Here is an 18716-nt window from a genome sequence, read left to right as displayed (position 1 = left end):
ATTAATAGGACTCTGATCCCTCTGATCCCCCTTCCTTTCTCCTGGCCCTTCCCCTCCCTAAGCCAAGGCACAAAGATTCCCAAGAGGGGTGGAACAGGAGCCTGACAATGCTGGGGGGGGAAGAGGGAAACTCCATGCCAGGATTCCCTGGGTCTGGGAAATCTCCATGCCAGGAATCTCCATGCCAGAATTCCCCTGGGTGCAGGGCTCACTCAGGGGGCTGGGGAGGGAAGGGCTCCATCACCCACAGGCCTTGGGGAGAGAAGGTGAGGCAAGAGCAGGAAGCTGACAGAGCTTTTCCCTTTACCCACAACACCTTCATCTTTTATGGCCTGGGAAAAGAATGGCCATTTTCCTCCTCCAGCTGAGACTCCCAGCCCTGGGCAGTGTTACCATGGGCTTCTAAAGGAGCTTGATTTTTAACACATTCCCTCGTGCTCAGACATTCCAGGGTTAAGCTGAGGAAGAGTGAACAGGGAGAGGCAGACACAGAGCAGGCTTTGGGCCAAGTACAAACATCCTCTGGTACTTACCTACATTATCTTCCTTCTAAATTAATTCTGTCCCACCCAGTCATCATCTCTTATCATTCATTATCTCCCCCTCTATTCTGCACATACCTTACACCCATTTCACTGGTTTTAAGTGCTCAAATACTGACTGGTTTAGTCTCTTTGTTTAAAACATTTCCCTCTCAGATTTAACCCCAGCCAGCAACTAAACATCACAGCTCACTGCTCGCCACAGGGAGATGGGGGAACTGGGGAGAAAAAGTAAAACTCGGGGGTTGAGATAAGAACAGTTTAAATAATAACAAAAAAATAATGAGGGAAGGAGAGAGGGGGAGACATAAAACCCCAGACAGACAAGTACTGGCCAGTGCAGTTGTTCAGTACCCTCTGACCCCTCCCAGCCCATCATTCCCAGTTTATGCTCTCAGAATGGCTCTCTGTGGTGTGGAATATCCCTTTGACCAGTTCAGGTCACCTGTCCTGGCCCTGCTCCCTGCCAGCTTCTTGAGGCGCTGCTCACTGGCACAGCCTGGGAAACTGCAAAGTCCTTAATTTAAACATAAACCATTGGTGTGTTATCAACATTCCTCCCATGCTGAATCCCAAACAGAGTCCTGGGAACAGCTGCTGGGGAGGAAAGTAACTCAATCCCAGGAGAAACCAGGGCATAAAACCTTCCCTGGATTTCTCCACATGCCCAGTCCCACTCCCAGACACTCCTGGAGCATCTGTCCCATTTCCAGCTGCTGCTCAGGGTATCAAAGCCCCTCAGGGGCCCACCCTGGACAGGACCCAGTGCAGCCCCATCCCAGCACTGCCACCTCTGCATCAAGTTCACACATACAGCACTGACAGCTTTCTGCAGCCTTTGCTGGTATTTTCTGATTAATGTTTTGTAGCTGTGGGGACTGGAATTACTTCAAAACAGAACTGAATAGCAAGAGGGAGATAATCCAGCCCCTTGATCTCACATTTTAAATCCACAATCTCTTTATCAACAACCACACGTTGCCCTCCAAGCTCTTCCTTCACTTCCCCTAATTAGAACCCCCTCAGCTGCACCACTGCAGGTAGAGAGGGAGAGGAAGGTCTGGCCCCTCTCAGGCCCTAAGGGGGAGTGGGCAGAGCACAGCAGGGGCCTGGATGTGCCCTCAGCTGCCCCCACTCCTGTTCCATCACCAGCTCTGGGGCTGTCCCAGCTGGCACATCCCAGCAGTCTGACCAGTGAGGCCCAGCACAGGCTCCTGCTCTTTCCACCCCAGTGCAGTGGGACCATTCCCTACTGTGACCCAAAGGGAAGCCCCCCACAGCAGCCTCCTGGCCCCCTCCCCTATCCACAGTGAACCAGGAGCTGGTCCTGCTTGCTTATTTTGGCCCCAACATGTTGGTTAAGGTAAAAAAAACCCTTCATTTTGGTTGAAAAAAATCTTTATTCACAGAACATCACATGAATCACCTCCCACCCTTGTTCTTTTATGTATAAAATACTGGTAAAATACAAAGTTTTATTCCAGAGGCAAGTGAATTCCCACAGAGTCCCCTCCTGAGACCAGCTCATCCCAGAGCTGGAACTCATGCCACAGTTTGGAAGCAGAAGTGAGGTGTTTGCTGAGGAAGGAAACACCCCCAAGCTACAGCAGCAAAGCCTCCAGGGCTCCAGCTCATTTCCTTTGGCAGGGACCACAGTCCCACCAGGGCTCCAGCTCATTTCCCACTGCAGCCAAAGGGGAGATGTGGGGCTTGAAGGAACCACCCCTGTCCCTGCCATGTCCCACTGCCATGGAGGTTTTTGGGTTTCACACAATCACCTGAGATGCCCCTGGAAATCTCTTTGGATTTACAGGCACCACAAACGTGTCTGATGTCCCCAGGTGGTTCCTTCAAGCCCTAAGTGTCACCTTTGGATGTCATGGGTAGCAAGGACACTTGGCTCACCAAGGGGAAATCAGCCTGTGCAGGGACAAGGAGAATCCGAAGGCAAAATAAATCAACAGGAAAACATCTATTAAAATAGCAAGCTAGGCTCAGAAACAGAAGAAAAATCCAGTTCCAAGTATCTTATGGCTCCTACCACAGCCCAAAAGGAAGGAGATTGGCCAGAGTCCCACCTTGGTGAAAGACAAACCCTGCTACACCAGGTCACAGCTACAGAAACTTCAGACAGTGACAGCCTTAAACCCCAACAGTGTAAAATCCAGTGGAACTGGATCAGTTCATCAGAACTGAGATTTGCCAGAGATCCCTTGCAAGTGCTCAGCTGCCCTCTCAAGGGCTGAATCCATCAGATTTCATATCCAAAATAAATTTCAGGCAAATTTGGATTTATGATTTCTGTTACACAACCAGACAGATGCTCCATCACTGCAGATTTCCTCTTTTCCTTTTAATTCCTCACTTCCTTGGGCTCAAGTGAAAACCAGCTCCATGCTTGCTTTGCTGCAGTATTTCCTTGGAAAACCTGAACAAATGGGGAACTCCAAGAGCAGGAAACACATGGAGAAATAGCAGAAAAGTACCCAACACGTGGAGAAGCCCATGAACAGGGGCCACTGGTCACTCTGGGTGTGTGGCTGGGCCCCACCCCAGCTTGGATCACCAGCATGGCCCTGTCTCGTAGCCCATATTCCCTAAAATTCCTTCTAACAGTTTTTCTCCCAGTTTGCAATAGGCCACATAATGAAAGCAAAGCTCAGTGCAGCCAGCAGAATGCAGAACTTGTGATTAGTTACTAATCCAGAGACCCACAATCATTCCAGACAGGACACAGGGGAGGAATTGTCAGCACGAGGCCACATCATCTGGATATGACCCATCTGTGCCATTGTCAGACACCAGGGAATGCTCCAGACTTGCCACACAAGGGGATAGGAACAATCTGCAGGGTGATTGAAATGGATGATGCCCAAAATGCCAGGATGGCCCCTCCATCAGACACCCCCAGGCTGCAGGGGAGGCAGTGCCAGGCTGACATGAGGCTCTCACAGCTCCAGCGTTTCACTGGGACAGGGAATGACCCCAAGGGGACAAGTGTGAGCCAGCATCACCCCCAGGAGGTGACACATCTGAGTGTCCTTCACAGGAACTCCACAGGTGCAAAGAGTAGCACAGGAATGTCCTTCCCAAGGCTGGGGACATCTCCATCCCAAGGCACAGACTTGAGGAAACTCTCCTGACCAAGCTGATGTTCAGTGCCAGGGCCTGTTGTACTGACCCCACCATTCCTCTGGTGGGAAGAACCTGTTCCAGCTCTGAACAATCCCACACCTCCAGGGAGTACAGGGGGACTCACCTGCTCCATCCACTCAGAAGTTTGAGCTCCAGAGCCCCAAACCCAACCAGCACCTCAGGAAATGAACACAGCTCCCCAAAGCTCTGTGCTGCAGCATCAGCAAGGTCACGTTTGGAGGCTGGATTTGGCAGGAGGCCCAGGGAGGTGCCACAGGCCTGATGTGCATGCCAGTGGAAGCAGGAGGGAGTGTGGCACTCAGCACCCCCTGGGAAGCAGCAGGGCAGAGAGAGGCACCAGAACACCCCTCAGAGAGCAGAGCAGCATTTCAGCCTAAACCAGAGAGATGTGTGCTGGGTAATACTGTGTGTGAAGTTAACTGAGGTCATAACCGTGTTCTAAGACTCTTCCCCATACATCCTCCTCCTCCTCCAAGCAAATGGAACAGCAGATGGGAGCCCTTCACTTCCCAACTCTTTCTGCACACTCATCCCACAGGCTGAACTCCGGCCCACAAACATTGTGAAATTCTCTGTGCCATTCTTGCACTGCAAAATGCAGGGGGTCAGGCCAGTGCTGGCCAGCACAGGAAAGACTTGCAGCATCCTAGGCTGTGCCTCTGCATCCTCCCATCCCTGTGTGCCCAAAGGGACATTCCTGCCTTGCTACAGCTGGGCAGTGTTCACTTCTGCTTCCTATTAACCTGCAGGCTTGAGGGGAGAGCAGTAAAGGCCAGGGGTTATTTTCACAGGGCCATTCTCAAACACAGGGTCCCATTTCCTGACACATCCATTTCCCGATGTGCCTTCCACGTGGCACTGTCCCAGTGGGATTTGTAAACTCTGAAGTCCATGGGAAGGGCTCATCCAAAGCAGCACCCAGAGGAAAGTCAGTTCTGGAGGCAGTCCTCTTGCAGGAGGTCAGCAGCTCATGTCAGGTACTGCACAACGAGGAACATGATGAGGCAGGTGACGGCCATGCCCCCCAGCATGAGGAACTTGTCCTGGAAGGCGCGCTTCTCGATCAGCCGCATCACCGTGTTGGACAGCCCCAGCATGTTGGCAACATCCAGGATCTTCTTGTGAGTGCCCTGAGGACAACAACACAGCAAACACACAATCACCCTCATGCTCTGAGCCTTCTTACTCCACAGTGCAAGAGTATTTCATCATGGTGGTGAGTGATGGGTTCTAACTTCTCTGAGCCAACCATTCCACAGGAGGTGCCATGGACCCTGGAAACCATCACCATGATATTTTCTGAAAAATCCCTTTGTCAGGATTTCTTCTCCTGGGAAGCTTCAGCTTCTCCCTGTTTTGCTGCTTTGGAATGTGATTTGGAGATTGGTCATTAAATTAAAACAATTCACATGCTGGGTAAACAATCATGGTTCAGCTGTGTCAAGGCTCTGAGGAGTCACGGGTTTTAATTACTCATTTTTGTTAAGCCTCCTGATGTATCCTTTCTCTTTCTTTAGTATAGTTTTAGTACAGCATTCTTTAATATAATATAATAAAATAATAAATCAGCCTTCTGAGAATTTGGAGTCAGATTCTCATATCTCACCTCGTCCTGGGGACCTCACAAACACCACAGGAAACAACAGGATGTTTTGACTAATTAATTCATACACATGAACAGGAATGTGTTTAAAGACACAAAACAATCTGTCTGGACAGAGACAAGATAAAAAGTCTCTCAGAAAAATGCACCCCTGTGGGAGGAGTAAGAGTTCTGCTGGTTCTGTTCCAGTCGCAGTCTAAGAAGAGCTCCAGCCAAGATTCTGTGCAGAGCTCCCCCTGCTAAAGTACAGTTCATACCAACAGAGACTGAGGAGGTGCAGACAGTAGCAAGGTAAATAGCAGAAAAAAGGCAGATAAATGTGTAATTAATGCCATTCCCTGAAATCCTTCCACAGAAAAGCACAGGGAGCTGCAGGCAGGACACCTGGTATTATTAGGAATATGGATCCCACCAACAGATCAGCAGCAGGGACACAACAAGAATCCTCCTGCTTTATTTCAGGGCAGTGGTTGGAAGAAACAATATGAAATACAAGCCAAGAGATGTGCTCCAGGCACAGGTCAGGGTGGGACACTGCCCTGAGAGGGGAGAAGGGAGAGGACTCAGGGCTGCAGAGTCCTGGTGGCACCAGAGGTGAGAAGGACCCTTGAAAGCTGGGCAGTGACCCATCTGTGGGCAGGCAGAGCACTGAGGCACAGCCAGACACTGGCCAGGACTCTCCTCACACCCCCGTGTGCCAGGAGGGGCCCTGCCACACCAGGGACAATGGACAGTCCCTCATGGTGACACGTGGGCTGTCCCTGGGAGAACACCTCATTCAGGATGCTGTAACACTGCCTTCATCTCTGAGCCAGGTCAACAGCAGATTTCTGTCACACTGCTGAACCCCATGCTTTGACTTTGAAATAAAAACTTCAGCCTGTCTTCTTTAGCCCACGATATTTTTGGTCTCAAGAGTGAAAATGTGAAAACTGGGAATTTTTTTTGCGTATAAACCTGACTCAAGATCAGGAAGGCTCTCCAAGGACAGAATTTAGACCAACTGTATTAGATCCACATGCAGAAGTTTCTCAGTCCATAAAACACAGATTTGAAAAACCAAACTACATCATCAGTGCTTTCTGTTCCAGGCAGTTCAGGCCCTTCACTTAAGTCAGGTTGTGTCTCTGCTAGTCCCACATAATCAGTTTTCTTCAGCTCCCACAGCTCCTATTAACCCCCTGCACACTGTTCTCAGGCTCAGCACCTCCCTGTCTCTGCAGAATCCTTTCACAGTGCTTCAGAACAAAACCAAACCTTGCTGGGAGAACAGAAACCAAATACGAAGCTTGAAAATGAAAGCAAACAATAGAAAAGGAGAAAACTTCAATTCTTGCAGTCATGGAACAGTGGAATTATACAACTGGATCAGTTAAAGGGACAATCTAGGAATACTCATTCCCTACCTGTCTATTTATACCCAATATATACAAAATTACAGAGAATAAAGCTATCAGTGTGCAAAGGAGGGACACGAGGGTGAGGAAGGGTGTGGAGGTGAAGCCATAGGAGGAGCAGCTGAGGTCACTGGTTCAGCTGGAGCAGAGGGGACTGAGGGCAGAGCTCAGTGGAGCTGCAGCTCCTCTGAAGGGCAGCTCCAATCTCTGCTCTGGGACAGGGACAGGAGCCAGGGAATGGCTGGAGCTGGGCATGGAGAGGGTTAGGTTGGAAATCAGAAAAATAATCTTCCTACAGTGGGTACTGGCACTGCCTAGGCTCCCCAGGCAATGGTCACTCCTGGAGGCTGCCAGAGCTCCAGGAGCATTTGGACAACACGCCCAGGGATGCACAGGGTGGGATTGTGGGGGTGTCTGCAGGGCCAGGAGTTGGACTGGATGATCCTTGGGAGGCCCTTCCAACATGGGATGTTCCATGATTCCACATTAACCCATTTCTCTTTGTAAGCTGTCTCTACACCAGCTGCTTCTGCCAGAGGTTCTCAGGAAACAAAGTCTGTGCCAGTGTAAGCAAAGCTGAGTTAAGGGGAAAAGGAACATGGACATTTCCTCACCTGCAAGGGAGAAGCAACATCCCCCTGAACACACAGGAACACGATGCCCCTGAAAGCACAGCCTGTGTGTACCAGCAGCCATGGACAGACACCCAGCAATTCCCTGCTGCAGGGCTGGCCCAGAGCTCACGTGCTGGCAAAGGCTGGAGGAGAGCCAGGAGGCCCAGGGAGACCCAGCAGGGACCAGGCAGTCCCTGCCAGCCAGCAAAAGCAGCCACACAGGGCTGGTGCTGCTACAAGAAACAGCATTTCCCCATCCCTGCAGGGCACCAGATTCTGCCAGGGCTCCTCTATGGCACCTGTGAGCTCTCCTGTGGTGGGATGCACCCTCCTCTCAGGAACTCTCCAGAATCCATGTGCTTCCTCTAGTCCCCCCATGAGAGATTACCTTAGATCAGTGATTTCCCAGCTTGGAGAATCAACTCCAATTCCCTGTGTGCAGCACAGGGACACTGATGATTGGATGCTCCAGGCCAATGTGATCAGCCACCAAAGCAACCCAGGGCTCAACATGGTGGACAAATGTCTACAGTCCTCTCAGGGATGCAGGGACTTCAAGGAAGGTGCTCTTTCCAAAAAGCATTCACAACCCCAATCTTCTCCAGGCACTAATAATGAGTCCTTCCAGCCTTTTCCTCATGAGCTGGCAGCAGAACCTCTCCCTCTCCCCACCACTCCTGTGGCCAGACTGCTCAGCAACACCATTCCTCTGCAATGAACATTGAACCACCCACTGAGTTTTCTGCAAGGTTTTTCCAGTAATGGACCTTGCAGAAAACAAATCCATTCTCACCAGGTCAGTGAACAAGTGACCTGAACCAGAAGCTAAACTCATCTTGGAAAGAACTCAATTTCAATGCTTTAATGTCTCTGTGTAAGATCTGTGGGTGCAGGGCCTGGTCACCAGAGTAGGGAGCAGGGGAGGAGCTGCAGCCCAGCTTTGGAGCTGTGCTGCTCCTGTGCAGGGCTCAGGGAACACCAGGCAGCCTGGAAGCCTGGCTCAGGACAGCAAAGTGCCCGTGCTCAGCCAGCTCAGCTCCCCGAGTGCAGGCCAGGCTTGCACTGCCTGCCACACCATGGAGCTGCAGGTGTGACAGACCTGACCAAATCTGAGATTTGTGGCATTAAAAATGCCTAAATCTGGCAAATACATCCCAAAACAAAGCACAAAACTGAGAACAGCAGATACCCCCATCTAAAGATGAATACAACAGGCATTTCCCTACATTTTTCACAAGTCCAGTTTCTCCCTACACATTTCTTATTAAAAAGTTTTTTGTATCCTTGAGCTTTTCACTCACAATTGACCATCACTTTGAACAGTCTGTAAAACAAAAGGCAAATATTGGCTATGAAGAGACTGCAGAAATTCAGCTGTTGTCAGCAGGGAAAAAGGGACTGTTGAGGTGCATTATCTTTATTACTAATCTTAATCACAGGTGCTCTACAGCAGCTTTGTGGCTGCTGTGAGTGATGCTAATCTGAACCAACATCTCCCTGCCAGCCACTTATTGCCCCTCCTAAACCTGAACAAACAACAATCAACCAAAGAAAAACAAACATAACATTCAGCTCTCCAGATGCTGCCCTGCAGGTGAAGGCCAGCCAGCCCCAAGAGATCTTAAAGGTATTTCTAACAGGATGGTAAAATGTAAAGATTTCAAATTGCTTAAATGAAGTTTGGGCCTTTCCAGCATCCTCAGCTCTGAGCAATGTACTGAAATAACACATATATTGATTTTACTTAACCTGATCAGCATGAACACAGAAAAATGTGGGGTCTTTCTGTAAAAAATGATGCCCCCACCTTTAATGTGACTCTCTGGTCCCTCAGCCCCGCCAGGATGTTGGTGCCACTGCCAATAAGCTCATCCATGCCTCGGTGGGCACTCTGCAGGGATTCATTAAACTGCAAGGTTTCGTCGATCGGGATGGTGGTGTCAGAGTCCTGTAGGGAAAGCAGGAACTCGGTTACCTGCTCACTCAGAAACACAAAAAGCACCAGCAGACAGCCAGAACCCAACAGGACTGCCAGGACTGTGCTTACACCTTTTTTTTATAATGATTTTAAATACAACATTGATATTTGAGTGAAGAGAGTCATTTAGAGAAGAGAGGGAGGAAGCCAGAAGGCAAAGCTGAGCAGCTGCTCAACTGTAATGAGATGTGAAGGATGAAAAGAACAAAAGCAGAGAATTTTTATAATCTCAGTAGGAAAGGGTACTGCAGGAGAGAACATCAAAGCTAACAGGAGGTGTTTAACAAGGTGGTAAACACCAAGAAGGTGCTCACTCATTGATCACTGCAAGTGAAAGACTTGTGGAAGATTTCACTCGACATTTCTGAGCAACAAAAATGAAAAAATGTTTGGAGATGACATTCTAAACAAATTTCTGGCAGTGAGGGCAAACAGACATGGGCCTGGCTCCCTGAGCTCTGGCTCTCTCATCACCCAGGGCCCTGTTAAAAAATATATTAAAATTTAGTATTTTTCATGTTTTTTCCAGAAAAGATGCACTCACTCAACTAGGAACTGGGAATCTAGAAATGGAAATAACAGGGTAAAACTCTAATCTGCACAGGAGGGCAGGGATGGGATCACCCCTGTCTGCCAAAGGCCTCCAGGTGACTGTTTCTGGACACCACTCCATCCAGAGGGGCAAGGAAATGGCTCACTACCCCCACATGGTTTAGAGCAGGAACTGGGGACAGTAAGGGGCAAGTGTTGGGAACACTGATCACCTGCTCCAGGTGCTCAGAACAAGAACCAGCCAAAGGCAGAATTCACAGTCATGTGAATCAGTAGCACTCTGTGCCCAGCAGCTGCAGGTGACACACAGACAGAGCACAGTGTGCTCTGAACAGATCTCTGGTAAAAACCCCAAATGCTCATCTGAAAATGCCATGTAGGAGCCAGGGTGAGCTGCCCTGCCTGGGCAGGGGCTCTGCTCGCTGTGGAGAAGGAAGAAGCAGGGACAGAGCTCCCAGGGGTCCTGGATGAAGGGGCTGTGGCAGAACACACAAACCTGGGCCCCTGTGAAGGCAGCACCAAGGCTCACACAAGTGTCTGAGCAGAAGCACTTGGATTTCCATGTGAATGGCTCTTATTCCAGATACTTAACAGCCTTCAAAACCAGCAGATTTCATTTCTCTGCAAGGTTTTTTTACCCACTACAAGGCAGCAATAAAAACAGAGTAGATTTGTGACCCTCCCCACAAGGAGATGGGATGGCACCAGAGCTCTGTTTTGCTGCTTGTGATTTTCTCCAGGTACAAGGAAAGGCTTTAAAGATAAATACCATTTTAAACTCTTGAATTAAGCAAACTGTTCAGAACACTGCTACAGCTGTGTTCCAAAAGCTGTTCTGGAGTTCCAGTGATTTACTCACACACTCAGCTGACACCTCTGATAGAATAGGGGAGTATATGAATAGGAACTGTGGAAAACTGTAACCAAGAGAGGCTGATAACTGAGAAATAAATCATCATTTTCCTATTAAAGGATCATTTTAAAGCCACATTTTTGCAGCAAGCTAAAAAGAAATACAAAGTAATTATTTTTTTTCATGTACCATACCTTTCAGCATTTGAAGGAGAAAATAACCCATCTGCTCTATATTTTGCATCTGTAAGCCTGTTACTGCTCTTTAAAACTGTTCTACTCACACATGTTTTGTTTCTGAACAGCAAATTTTCCTGTAGGAAAACTTGTCCCTACTTGCAGGGAAACACCACAGTGTTTAAAAACAGCAAATTACAGCGTTTCCTTAAAGACTTGTTTATCATTTTGAAATCGCCAAAAAAATACCAGACATTATCTTTATGGCAGGCTTTGAGAAATGCATCAAACTGCCCAAATCTCAATTAATTAGGATTGCTCACATGGTTTCTTTCTTGTCGTGACAATGACTGACAAAATTTTAGGTGAGATGCCTTTAACAAAGAAAAGAAATAGAGAGGGAAAACAAAAAAAATGTAAAAATAGTATTACAAAAACCTAAAACAAATAATAACAAAAACCAAAACAAAAACGTGACAAAAACAAACAAACAAATAAAAAAAAACCACCCAAAAAACCCCAAGACTAACTTTTCAGTTGCAGAAAAGTGAAATCTGAAAGCAAGCCTACATTATTCAGAGCAAAATTCCCCCAGCAATTTGCACTGGGGGGACTTCCCAATGGAGGAACTAACAAGAACAGCTGGACCACATTCATGTTATTACCAACATTTGACTCATTTCTAGGCAAAAAGCAAGGGCCTTGTCCCAGCTGTGTGATTTGTGTTCGGCTACACCGAAGTTTGCTGACACCTGCTGAAAGCAGGGTGTGTAACACCCAGGCTTTTCACAGATCTCAGGATCTGGCAAACATCTGACACAAATCCAAGTGAAATGCACACTTTGGTACCTACCTCACCGACCCTTTTACATCTGCTATGTAAATCCAGGTGGAACTGCACTGGATAAAAGAGGAGCAGCAGCTTCTGGAGCCTTTTCCTGTTACCTTAAGAGCCCAGCTTTTCCTCACAAGAGCCGTACTTTCTCCCCACATATTTTGATTCCTCTCTACCTTTACTCACACTCCCAGTAGTTTCCAACAATCCTGTTCACACCCTGCCTGCCTCCCCCCTGCTGGAGAGAGGCTTTTCACAGATCTCAGGATCTGGCAAACATCTGACACAAATCCAAGTGAAATGCACACTTTGGTACCTACCTCACCGACCCTTTTACATCTGCTATGTAAATCCAGGTGGATTTCACTGCATAAAAGAAGAGCAGCAGCTTCTGGAGCCTTTTCCTGTTACCTTAAGAGCCCAGCTTTTCCTCACGAGAGCTCACCACACATTTTGATTCCTCTCCGCCTTTACTCACACTCCCAGCAGCTTCCAACAATCCCGTTTACACACTCCCTGCCTCCCCCTGCTGGATCTGAGCTGCTGGAGCACGGAGAGCCCCAGCAGGGATATTTACGTTGGTGGTGAAGGTGCGGGCCAGCAGCTCCTCGCGCTGCCGCTCCTGCTGCTCCCGCAGGTACCGGCGGTGCTGGAAGTTCCTCAGGGCTGTCTGCAGGTGCTGCACGTCGTATTTCAGCTGGTCCACTCGCCTGCAAAGGAGCAGCAGCACAAAAACACTCTGCTTTGTGGGAATCCATAAAATCAGCAGGTTTTGGGAAAGCTGCAAAAGGCAGGCCTCAGAGACAGCAGAACTGTGATTAGAGCTAAGCAGTAGCCATGAGATAGGTTAGCAGAAAAATTATGTAAAAAGTAGAAAAGTAAGGACAAATAGAACAATGATCTGTGTATTGATGGTTGCCTAGAATAACTCCCTAAGCTACAGATATCTAGTGAGATATTAGGAAGTTTAAAGCTTAATAATGGAGCTCTGTGCATTGTGTTTTAAGACTTACAAGGTAAGGTATAGTATTAGAAATAAGCAAGCATTGTTTTAACCACAGGTACATGTGCTCATAGTGGTTGGATGGAACTACTGTCAATGTGCTTCTGCTTTGTGTGATTGGTCAAAAAACTTTTAAAGCTGTAACATTAAGTTCTTTGTCAGCTGTCTGGGATGTGAGCTGATGACATCTTCCCATTGCCATAACCATGTAATGAGACCGATGCTGGAAAATACAACAGCTCAAGGCACGTTCCCAGCAGCCCTGTCCTGTTTGTGATTTGTACACAGCCCCCAGCTGGCAATACACTTTTCTGAAGACTCTGCTTTTCTGGTGCTTTTCGTACCAGCAAAGGAGCATTGTAAATTAACAGCAAGGAATAACAAGGAATGATGGGTTCTACCTCACTACAAGATGCAGGACATGCAATGCTAGGCTGAAATTACACACTTGTCTCATTTTTCTGCTACACAGGTGATTACTTCACAGGTGATTATTCATTTTAATCAATTATTCAGCTTCCAGGCTAATGACAGAAAGTGAAGCAGAGCTCCTGAGCTGTCTTGGACATCCTATCCCATGGATTGTCTCTTCAGGTGTTATAATCTCTCATTTAACACAGATTTGGGAAAATGGTAGGATTTGTACAGGTTCCCTTTTATGACCCTCCTCCGTCACTTAGAAGATGTTGCTTTCCAGTTTTTTTAATTAGCATCATGTTCTGAAGTTTGAGGTTTTATTAAAAGCAGCTCAAGATTCAGTGGGTAATACGGGAGACACCTCAAACATCTCCACTGGGCTGAAACAAATCATGTCCACTGGCCCTGATTAAATGACTGATAAAATTTAATGTTTCATCACCAGACTATCCTGGTCTGGTGGATGGTGTCCCTGCCCATGGCAGGGCTTGGAACTGATCTTTAAGGCCCCTTCCAACCCAAACCATTCCAGGATTCTACAAAGAAATCCATGACTATTTCAGATACTGGCCTCTTTCTTTAATACAGGTGACATGAAATCCACTCCTACTATCTACAAAGGCTTTTCTGGACTAAATATTAATAACTGAGTCACAGAATTAATTAAGAACAGCAAGTCCTGATGTCTGTGGTCCAACCTCCTGCCCAAACCACTGCTCACTTTAGAAGCCTCTTTATTTCAGTCACCAACAGCTTGGAAAATGGCCCAGAGAAAATGACACCAAATGAAGGGATTTTACTCTCTCCCTCCAAAATGCCATTAAAAGCAAGTGACAGAGAGAGCATCCAAGAGCATGTTCTGCTCATCTGAGAACAGAGTCATGAATCCAGCTGCATCACCAGTCTGGACTTGATGATCTTTGAGGGCTTTTCCAGCTTTAATGATTCTCATGGTCCTGGGGTTAAATGCAGGAAAGCGATTTTGCCTCTGTGCCTCAATTTTGCTACTATAGAGCTCAGAGATGAGTTATGCAAAGTATAACGATTCCACACAAATCAAAAGCAAAGGGCTTCAGTAAATTTAATTAAAATAATTACAAAGACTACTCTCACAATCACAGCCATACAGTGAACTCACAGTTTGGCACTCTGCCTCTTGTTGGGAGGTTCTTTGCTGGACAGGATTTCCAGACGTTCCAAGTTGCTGAATATGTTGTCTATTCTTGCCTGAATCTCATTTTCTACCACTGCAAGGAAATAAAAACAGGATTTGACTTGAATTAGACAACTGCAATCTGATGAAGGCAAATGCTCAAAAGCATTCAAAGCAATATGTAAAACCTGATAGATTCAAATTTTTACTGGATGAAAAGAATCAGGTAACTGAGACTATAAATGCAATGAAATGTCACTTTTTAGCTCAGTCATTTGACACTCTCACCTTTCCCTCCTCCTCTGAGAAGGCAGCTAGGAAAGCCCCTGCTTGCTCCAGACATCTGAGCCTCTTTCCCCATCAGCTCCATGAATTAGGATTTCAAGCCCACACATTCCCCCTGCAGCCCCTTCCTGCTCCCTCAGCAGGATCTGCTGTCACAAGAACACAGAGAAGCATCATCAACCACCTGCCCCCTACTCCACACACCAGGAGTGCCCAGAAAACCACTCTCAGCAGCACCCAGAGAAGCAAAGAGCACACACAACCTCGTCTTTGCCCCTGATCTCACACAGCCAAGGAGTGACTGACTCACATCCAGACACAAATCAATGAAATTGTGCTAATCCAGCTCCCCATCATTTACTGCAGCTGAATTCAACACAGGAGAGCTGACAGAGTTACAGCAACTTTTCTCAGACCAAACTACAGCACTGCACATTTTTCTGAGCAGGAAGGGACTATTTGTTCTCAAAGCTGGAAAAGACAAACTGCAAGTTTGATTTCCTGGCCCCTATTCCTGCTCTTCAACCATGGATAATCCCGTTTTCCATAAATTCTGAAATACACACTAGTAACTTTATAGAGAGAGTAGTAGACACATTTATTTATTCATTTATTAACTATGTAAACTGGTGAAATGACTGTAAACTATGTAAATTACATAATCCTACCTCTTGAAATGGTCTCAAATAACAGAAGCAAAATGGCAAATTATACTGATTTTCAGGACTTTCAAAATCATCCCCAGTGAACAGCAGTCTGGGAAGTCTGGCATTGCAGAAGGAGTAGTACAACCACCACAAAAACCACCACCAGAATTAGTAAATTGTTATTTTTTGATAGGAAATTTATCACAGCCCTTGCTATAGCCCAGTCACGTTTCACAGATGTGTTAAAGGTAAGGGAAGTCAGTGAACATGTGCAGAAATGCATCCAGCCAATGCAGTGTCCTTTCACCTCACAAGTTCCTGATGAAACCCATCATTAGTGACTCATGCAGGAATTAAGAGTTCAAACACAGGTCCAAAATACAGGTGCCAATTGTGCACTGGGGTAAAAAGTCCTGCCACATATCAGAGCATCTTATTATTACAGTCATTTATTATGAGCACAGGGTTATAGTCCAAATTTACTGAGGCAATTTCAGACCCAATGGTTCTACACACTTCACACAAGCAGGTGGAATCACAGGTTCTGACTCTGATGGAGCAGGAATGTCAGGAGCATCCTGCTGAAGTTCCTGCACACAAAATCACAGCATCTTCCCCGAAACTGCACTGAGCATCCTTAGGGGAAAGCTGCCAGCTGGTGGATGCTGAGGGAGTGACACCACAGCAGGGCAGGCTCAGTCACATCTCAGCTTTCTGACAAAGCAGCCCAGAGATGCTCTCAGTCTGCAGTTCTGCCCGCGCCAAGGTGTTCATTACCTCCAGGGGTTCAAAAACCTCCACCAGGGCATCAGTGTGGGGGTTTTCGTCTGTTCATTCTGAAGGCTGCACAGACACCCTGACCATGAGCTCCAAAATCTAACAGCACCTAAAATCTGGCATTCTACCAGGACATTAAAGAAGCATCCACAGCAAGCAGTCTCTGTCAGTTAAAGGATTATAACAGGAAGATGAAGCAAACTCTTGTCCTGTCTTTTCTGCTCCGTCCTCATACAAAACACCACCTTATTGGGGCTAAACAGCAACACGATTTCAATGCTTTCTGAATTGGTGATGTGTCTCAGCAGCTGATCACAGTGGCTCAGGAGCTAAATTTGTTCCAATAATGACTGTAAATTTAATGAGAAGGCACACAAGGTTAAAGATGCAAACCAAATCAACCTCCCTCATCACTTACAGTGCACTGACTCTTTGTCTGAAGTCTCCAGGTGCCCCATGTAAGACTGGACCTCATGGACCTGCCTGTCAGGACATAAAGAGAAAATGAACAGAGAGGTCAGCAAACAGACACAAAACCATTTCTCAGCACCTCACTTTTCAGCTTCTTTTACTGAAATGCACAGGAATCATCAATAGAGAGTCAGAGCAGACAGCCCATCCCTGACCACCAACCCAGGTCCTCAGCAGAAAGCAAGCTGTGCTCTCACCTCGTATGCACCTACAAAGTTACTTTATTTAAAAACAGAAATCAAGGTGAAGGTTATGAAAAACACAGACCAGCTTTTCTACATGAAACCAGCTGTTCAGTTTAGTCTGGAGATGACAGTGGGAATGATTTTCATGGTCTTACAACATGTGAATTCACAGGCATCAACTGAAATCAAAAGCTTGTAATTATAGGAAAAAAATATTGTGGGTGGACAAGCAGGGGCATAGGAAAACAAAAGAAAAAAATATTGATGGTCGTTAAATTATTCTGGAACTAGATGGGCTTTAAGGTCCCTTCCAACCTGAACCATCCAATGATCACAAAATGAGGCAGTACAGAAATGGGAAGAGGACAACAAAAGTGCCCATGTCCATAACAGCAGCTGTGACATTCCTGCATTTCCAGATCTCCAGCAGGATGCCCTGCTCTTCCCTGCAGGGTCACTCTGTCTCATTACTCAGTGACAGAGACATGATGATTCAACACAAGATTCAATTCAATTCTTACCACCCCACCTCCCTTAACACAGCCCCACAAAATGCAAATTACCAGGGAAATTTGGAATATTGGCTTAACTGTGTCCTTTGGCCCCTTTCCCGTGAGTTACTCCACACAGATTACCAACAGAACCACGAGATTTTCTGCCTTATTTTGCAATTCTCACACCACTCCTCCCTCTCACTATCTGTGATAACATGATAATGTTATTAGTGTGATAATGTGAAAATGATACTGTGATAGTCTGATAACGGCATTATCTGCGAAATGTGGGATTTATCCTCAAGCAGCCACCCGCCTCCAAAGGTGCTTTAAATTGCGGCAGCCTGACCCCTCAAACCCGGCTGCAAAACCCCTTACAAATAGTCATGCTTTAAATAAACCAGCAGCGAAGAGCGGCAATCACCGCTCCCGGTGCCCCGGGCCGGCCGAGCCCCCGGGCTGACGTGGCACACGCGGTTCTGCCCCCTCCGGGATGGGTTTTACGGGGAAACGCTTCTCAAGGGCGCTGAGATCCGTGGGGTGTCGGTCCCGGGATCCCGCACACCCGGCCCGGCCCCTCACACACTCGCTTTGCGGCGCTGCCCCCGATCCTCCAGACAAATGCAGGTTTGATGGGACAGCCCTGACACCCCTCAGTCCTTCAGACACTCCTCAATCCCCCACACACCCTTCAGCCCCTCACACACCCCTCAGTCCTTCACATGCTTCTCAATCCCTCACGCACCCTTCAATCCCTCAGACACTCCTCAATCCCTCATGCACCCCTCAGCCCCTCACGCACTTGTTGGTCTGCTGGCACAGCCCTCACACACCCCTCAGTCCCTAACGCACCCCTTAATCCCTCACACCTCCTCTGAGCCCTCACACCCCCCTCAGTCCCTAACGCACCCCTCAATCCCTCACACCTCCTCTGAGCCCGCACACCCCCCTCAATCCCTCACGCACCCCTCAATCCCTCACACCTCCTCTGAGCCCTCACACCCCCCTCAATCCCTCACGCACCCCTCAATCCCTCACACCTCCCTCAATCCCTCATGCACCCCTCAGTCCCTCATGCACTTGCTGGTCTGCTGGCACAGCCCTCACACACCCCTCAGCCCCTCACGCACTTTTTGGTTTGATGGTACAGCCTTCACACCCCCCTCAATCCCTCACAGACCCCTCAGTCCCTCACGCACTTGTTGGTTTGCTGGTACAGGCCCTCCATCCCGCACCGGCTCCGCTCCGCACACGTCACCTCCCGCCACTTCCGACCCCGCCGCCTCTCGCTGCTTCCGCTTCCGCCGCCCCCCGGGCCGCGCTCCCGCCAATGCGCCCCGCGCGGCCGCCAGGAGGCGCTGCAGGACCGGCGTGGAGAGCGCGGGGCGGGGCCGTGAGGGGATGGGCGGGGCCGGGCGGGGCTGTGAGGGGCCGGGCGGGGCTGTGAGGGGATGGGCGGGGCCGGGCGGGGCTGTGAGGGGCCGGGCGGGGCCGGGCGGGGCTGTGAGGGGCCGTGAGGGGTCGGGCGGGGCCGTGAGGGGATGGGCGGGGCTGTGAGGGGCCGGGCGGGGCCGGGCG

At 48.3% G+C, this 18716-nt stretch overlaps 1 protein-coding gene across 2 annotated transcripts; it reads right to left on the bottom strand.

The window, feature by feature from the left end:
- Positions 1 to 1922: 1922 nt before the first annotated feature.
- Positions 1923 to 18448, bottom strand: GOSR2 (golgi SNAP receptor complex member 2). 2 transcript variants are annotated; one of them, XM_059869557.1, is made up of 6 exons: positions 18338 to 18448; positions 16407 to 16471; positions 14265 to 14373; positions 12284 to 12416; positions 9120 to 9260; positions 1923 to 4828 (listed from the first exon to the last, which is right to left on the bottom strand). In XM_059869557.1, the coding sequence occupies exons 1-6, from the start codon at positions 18364 to 18366 to the stop codon at positions 4667 to 4669; spliced, it is 639 nt and encodes a 212-aa protein (XP_059725540.1). In that variant the 5' UTR covers positions 18367 to 18448; the 3' UTR covers positions 1923 to 4666. The 2 variants fall into 2 exon arrangements, with proteins under 2 accessions (XP_059725540.1, XP_059725541.1); XM_059869558.1 differs by lacking the exons at positions 16407 to 16471; positions 18338 to 18448 and adding an exon at positions 14568 to 14682.
- Positions 18449 to 18716: the final 268 nt, after the last annotated feature.

Source organism: Haemorhous mexicanus, chromosome 28 (genome assembly GCF_027477595.1).
Source record: "Haemorhous mexicanus isolate bHaeMex1 chromosome 28, bHaeMex1.pri, whole genome shotgun sequence".
Taxonomy (NCBI): Eukaryota; Metazoa; Chordata; class Aves; order Passeriformes; family Fringillidae; genus Haemorhous; species Haemorhous mexicanus.
The sequence above is the reverse complement of the archived record's forward strand: the minus strand, read 5'-3'. Positions and strand labels throughout refer to the sequence as shown.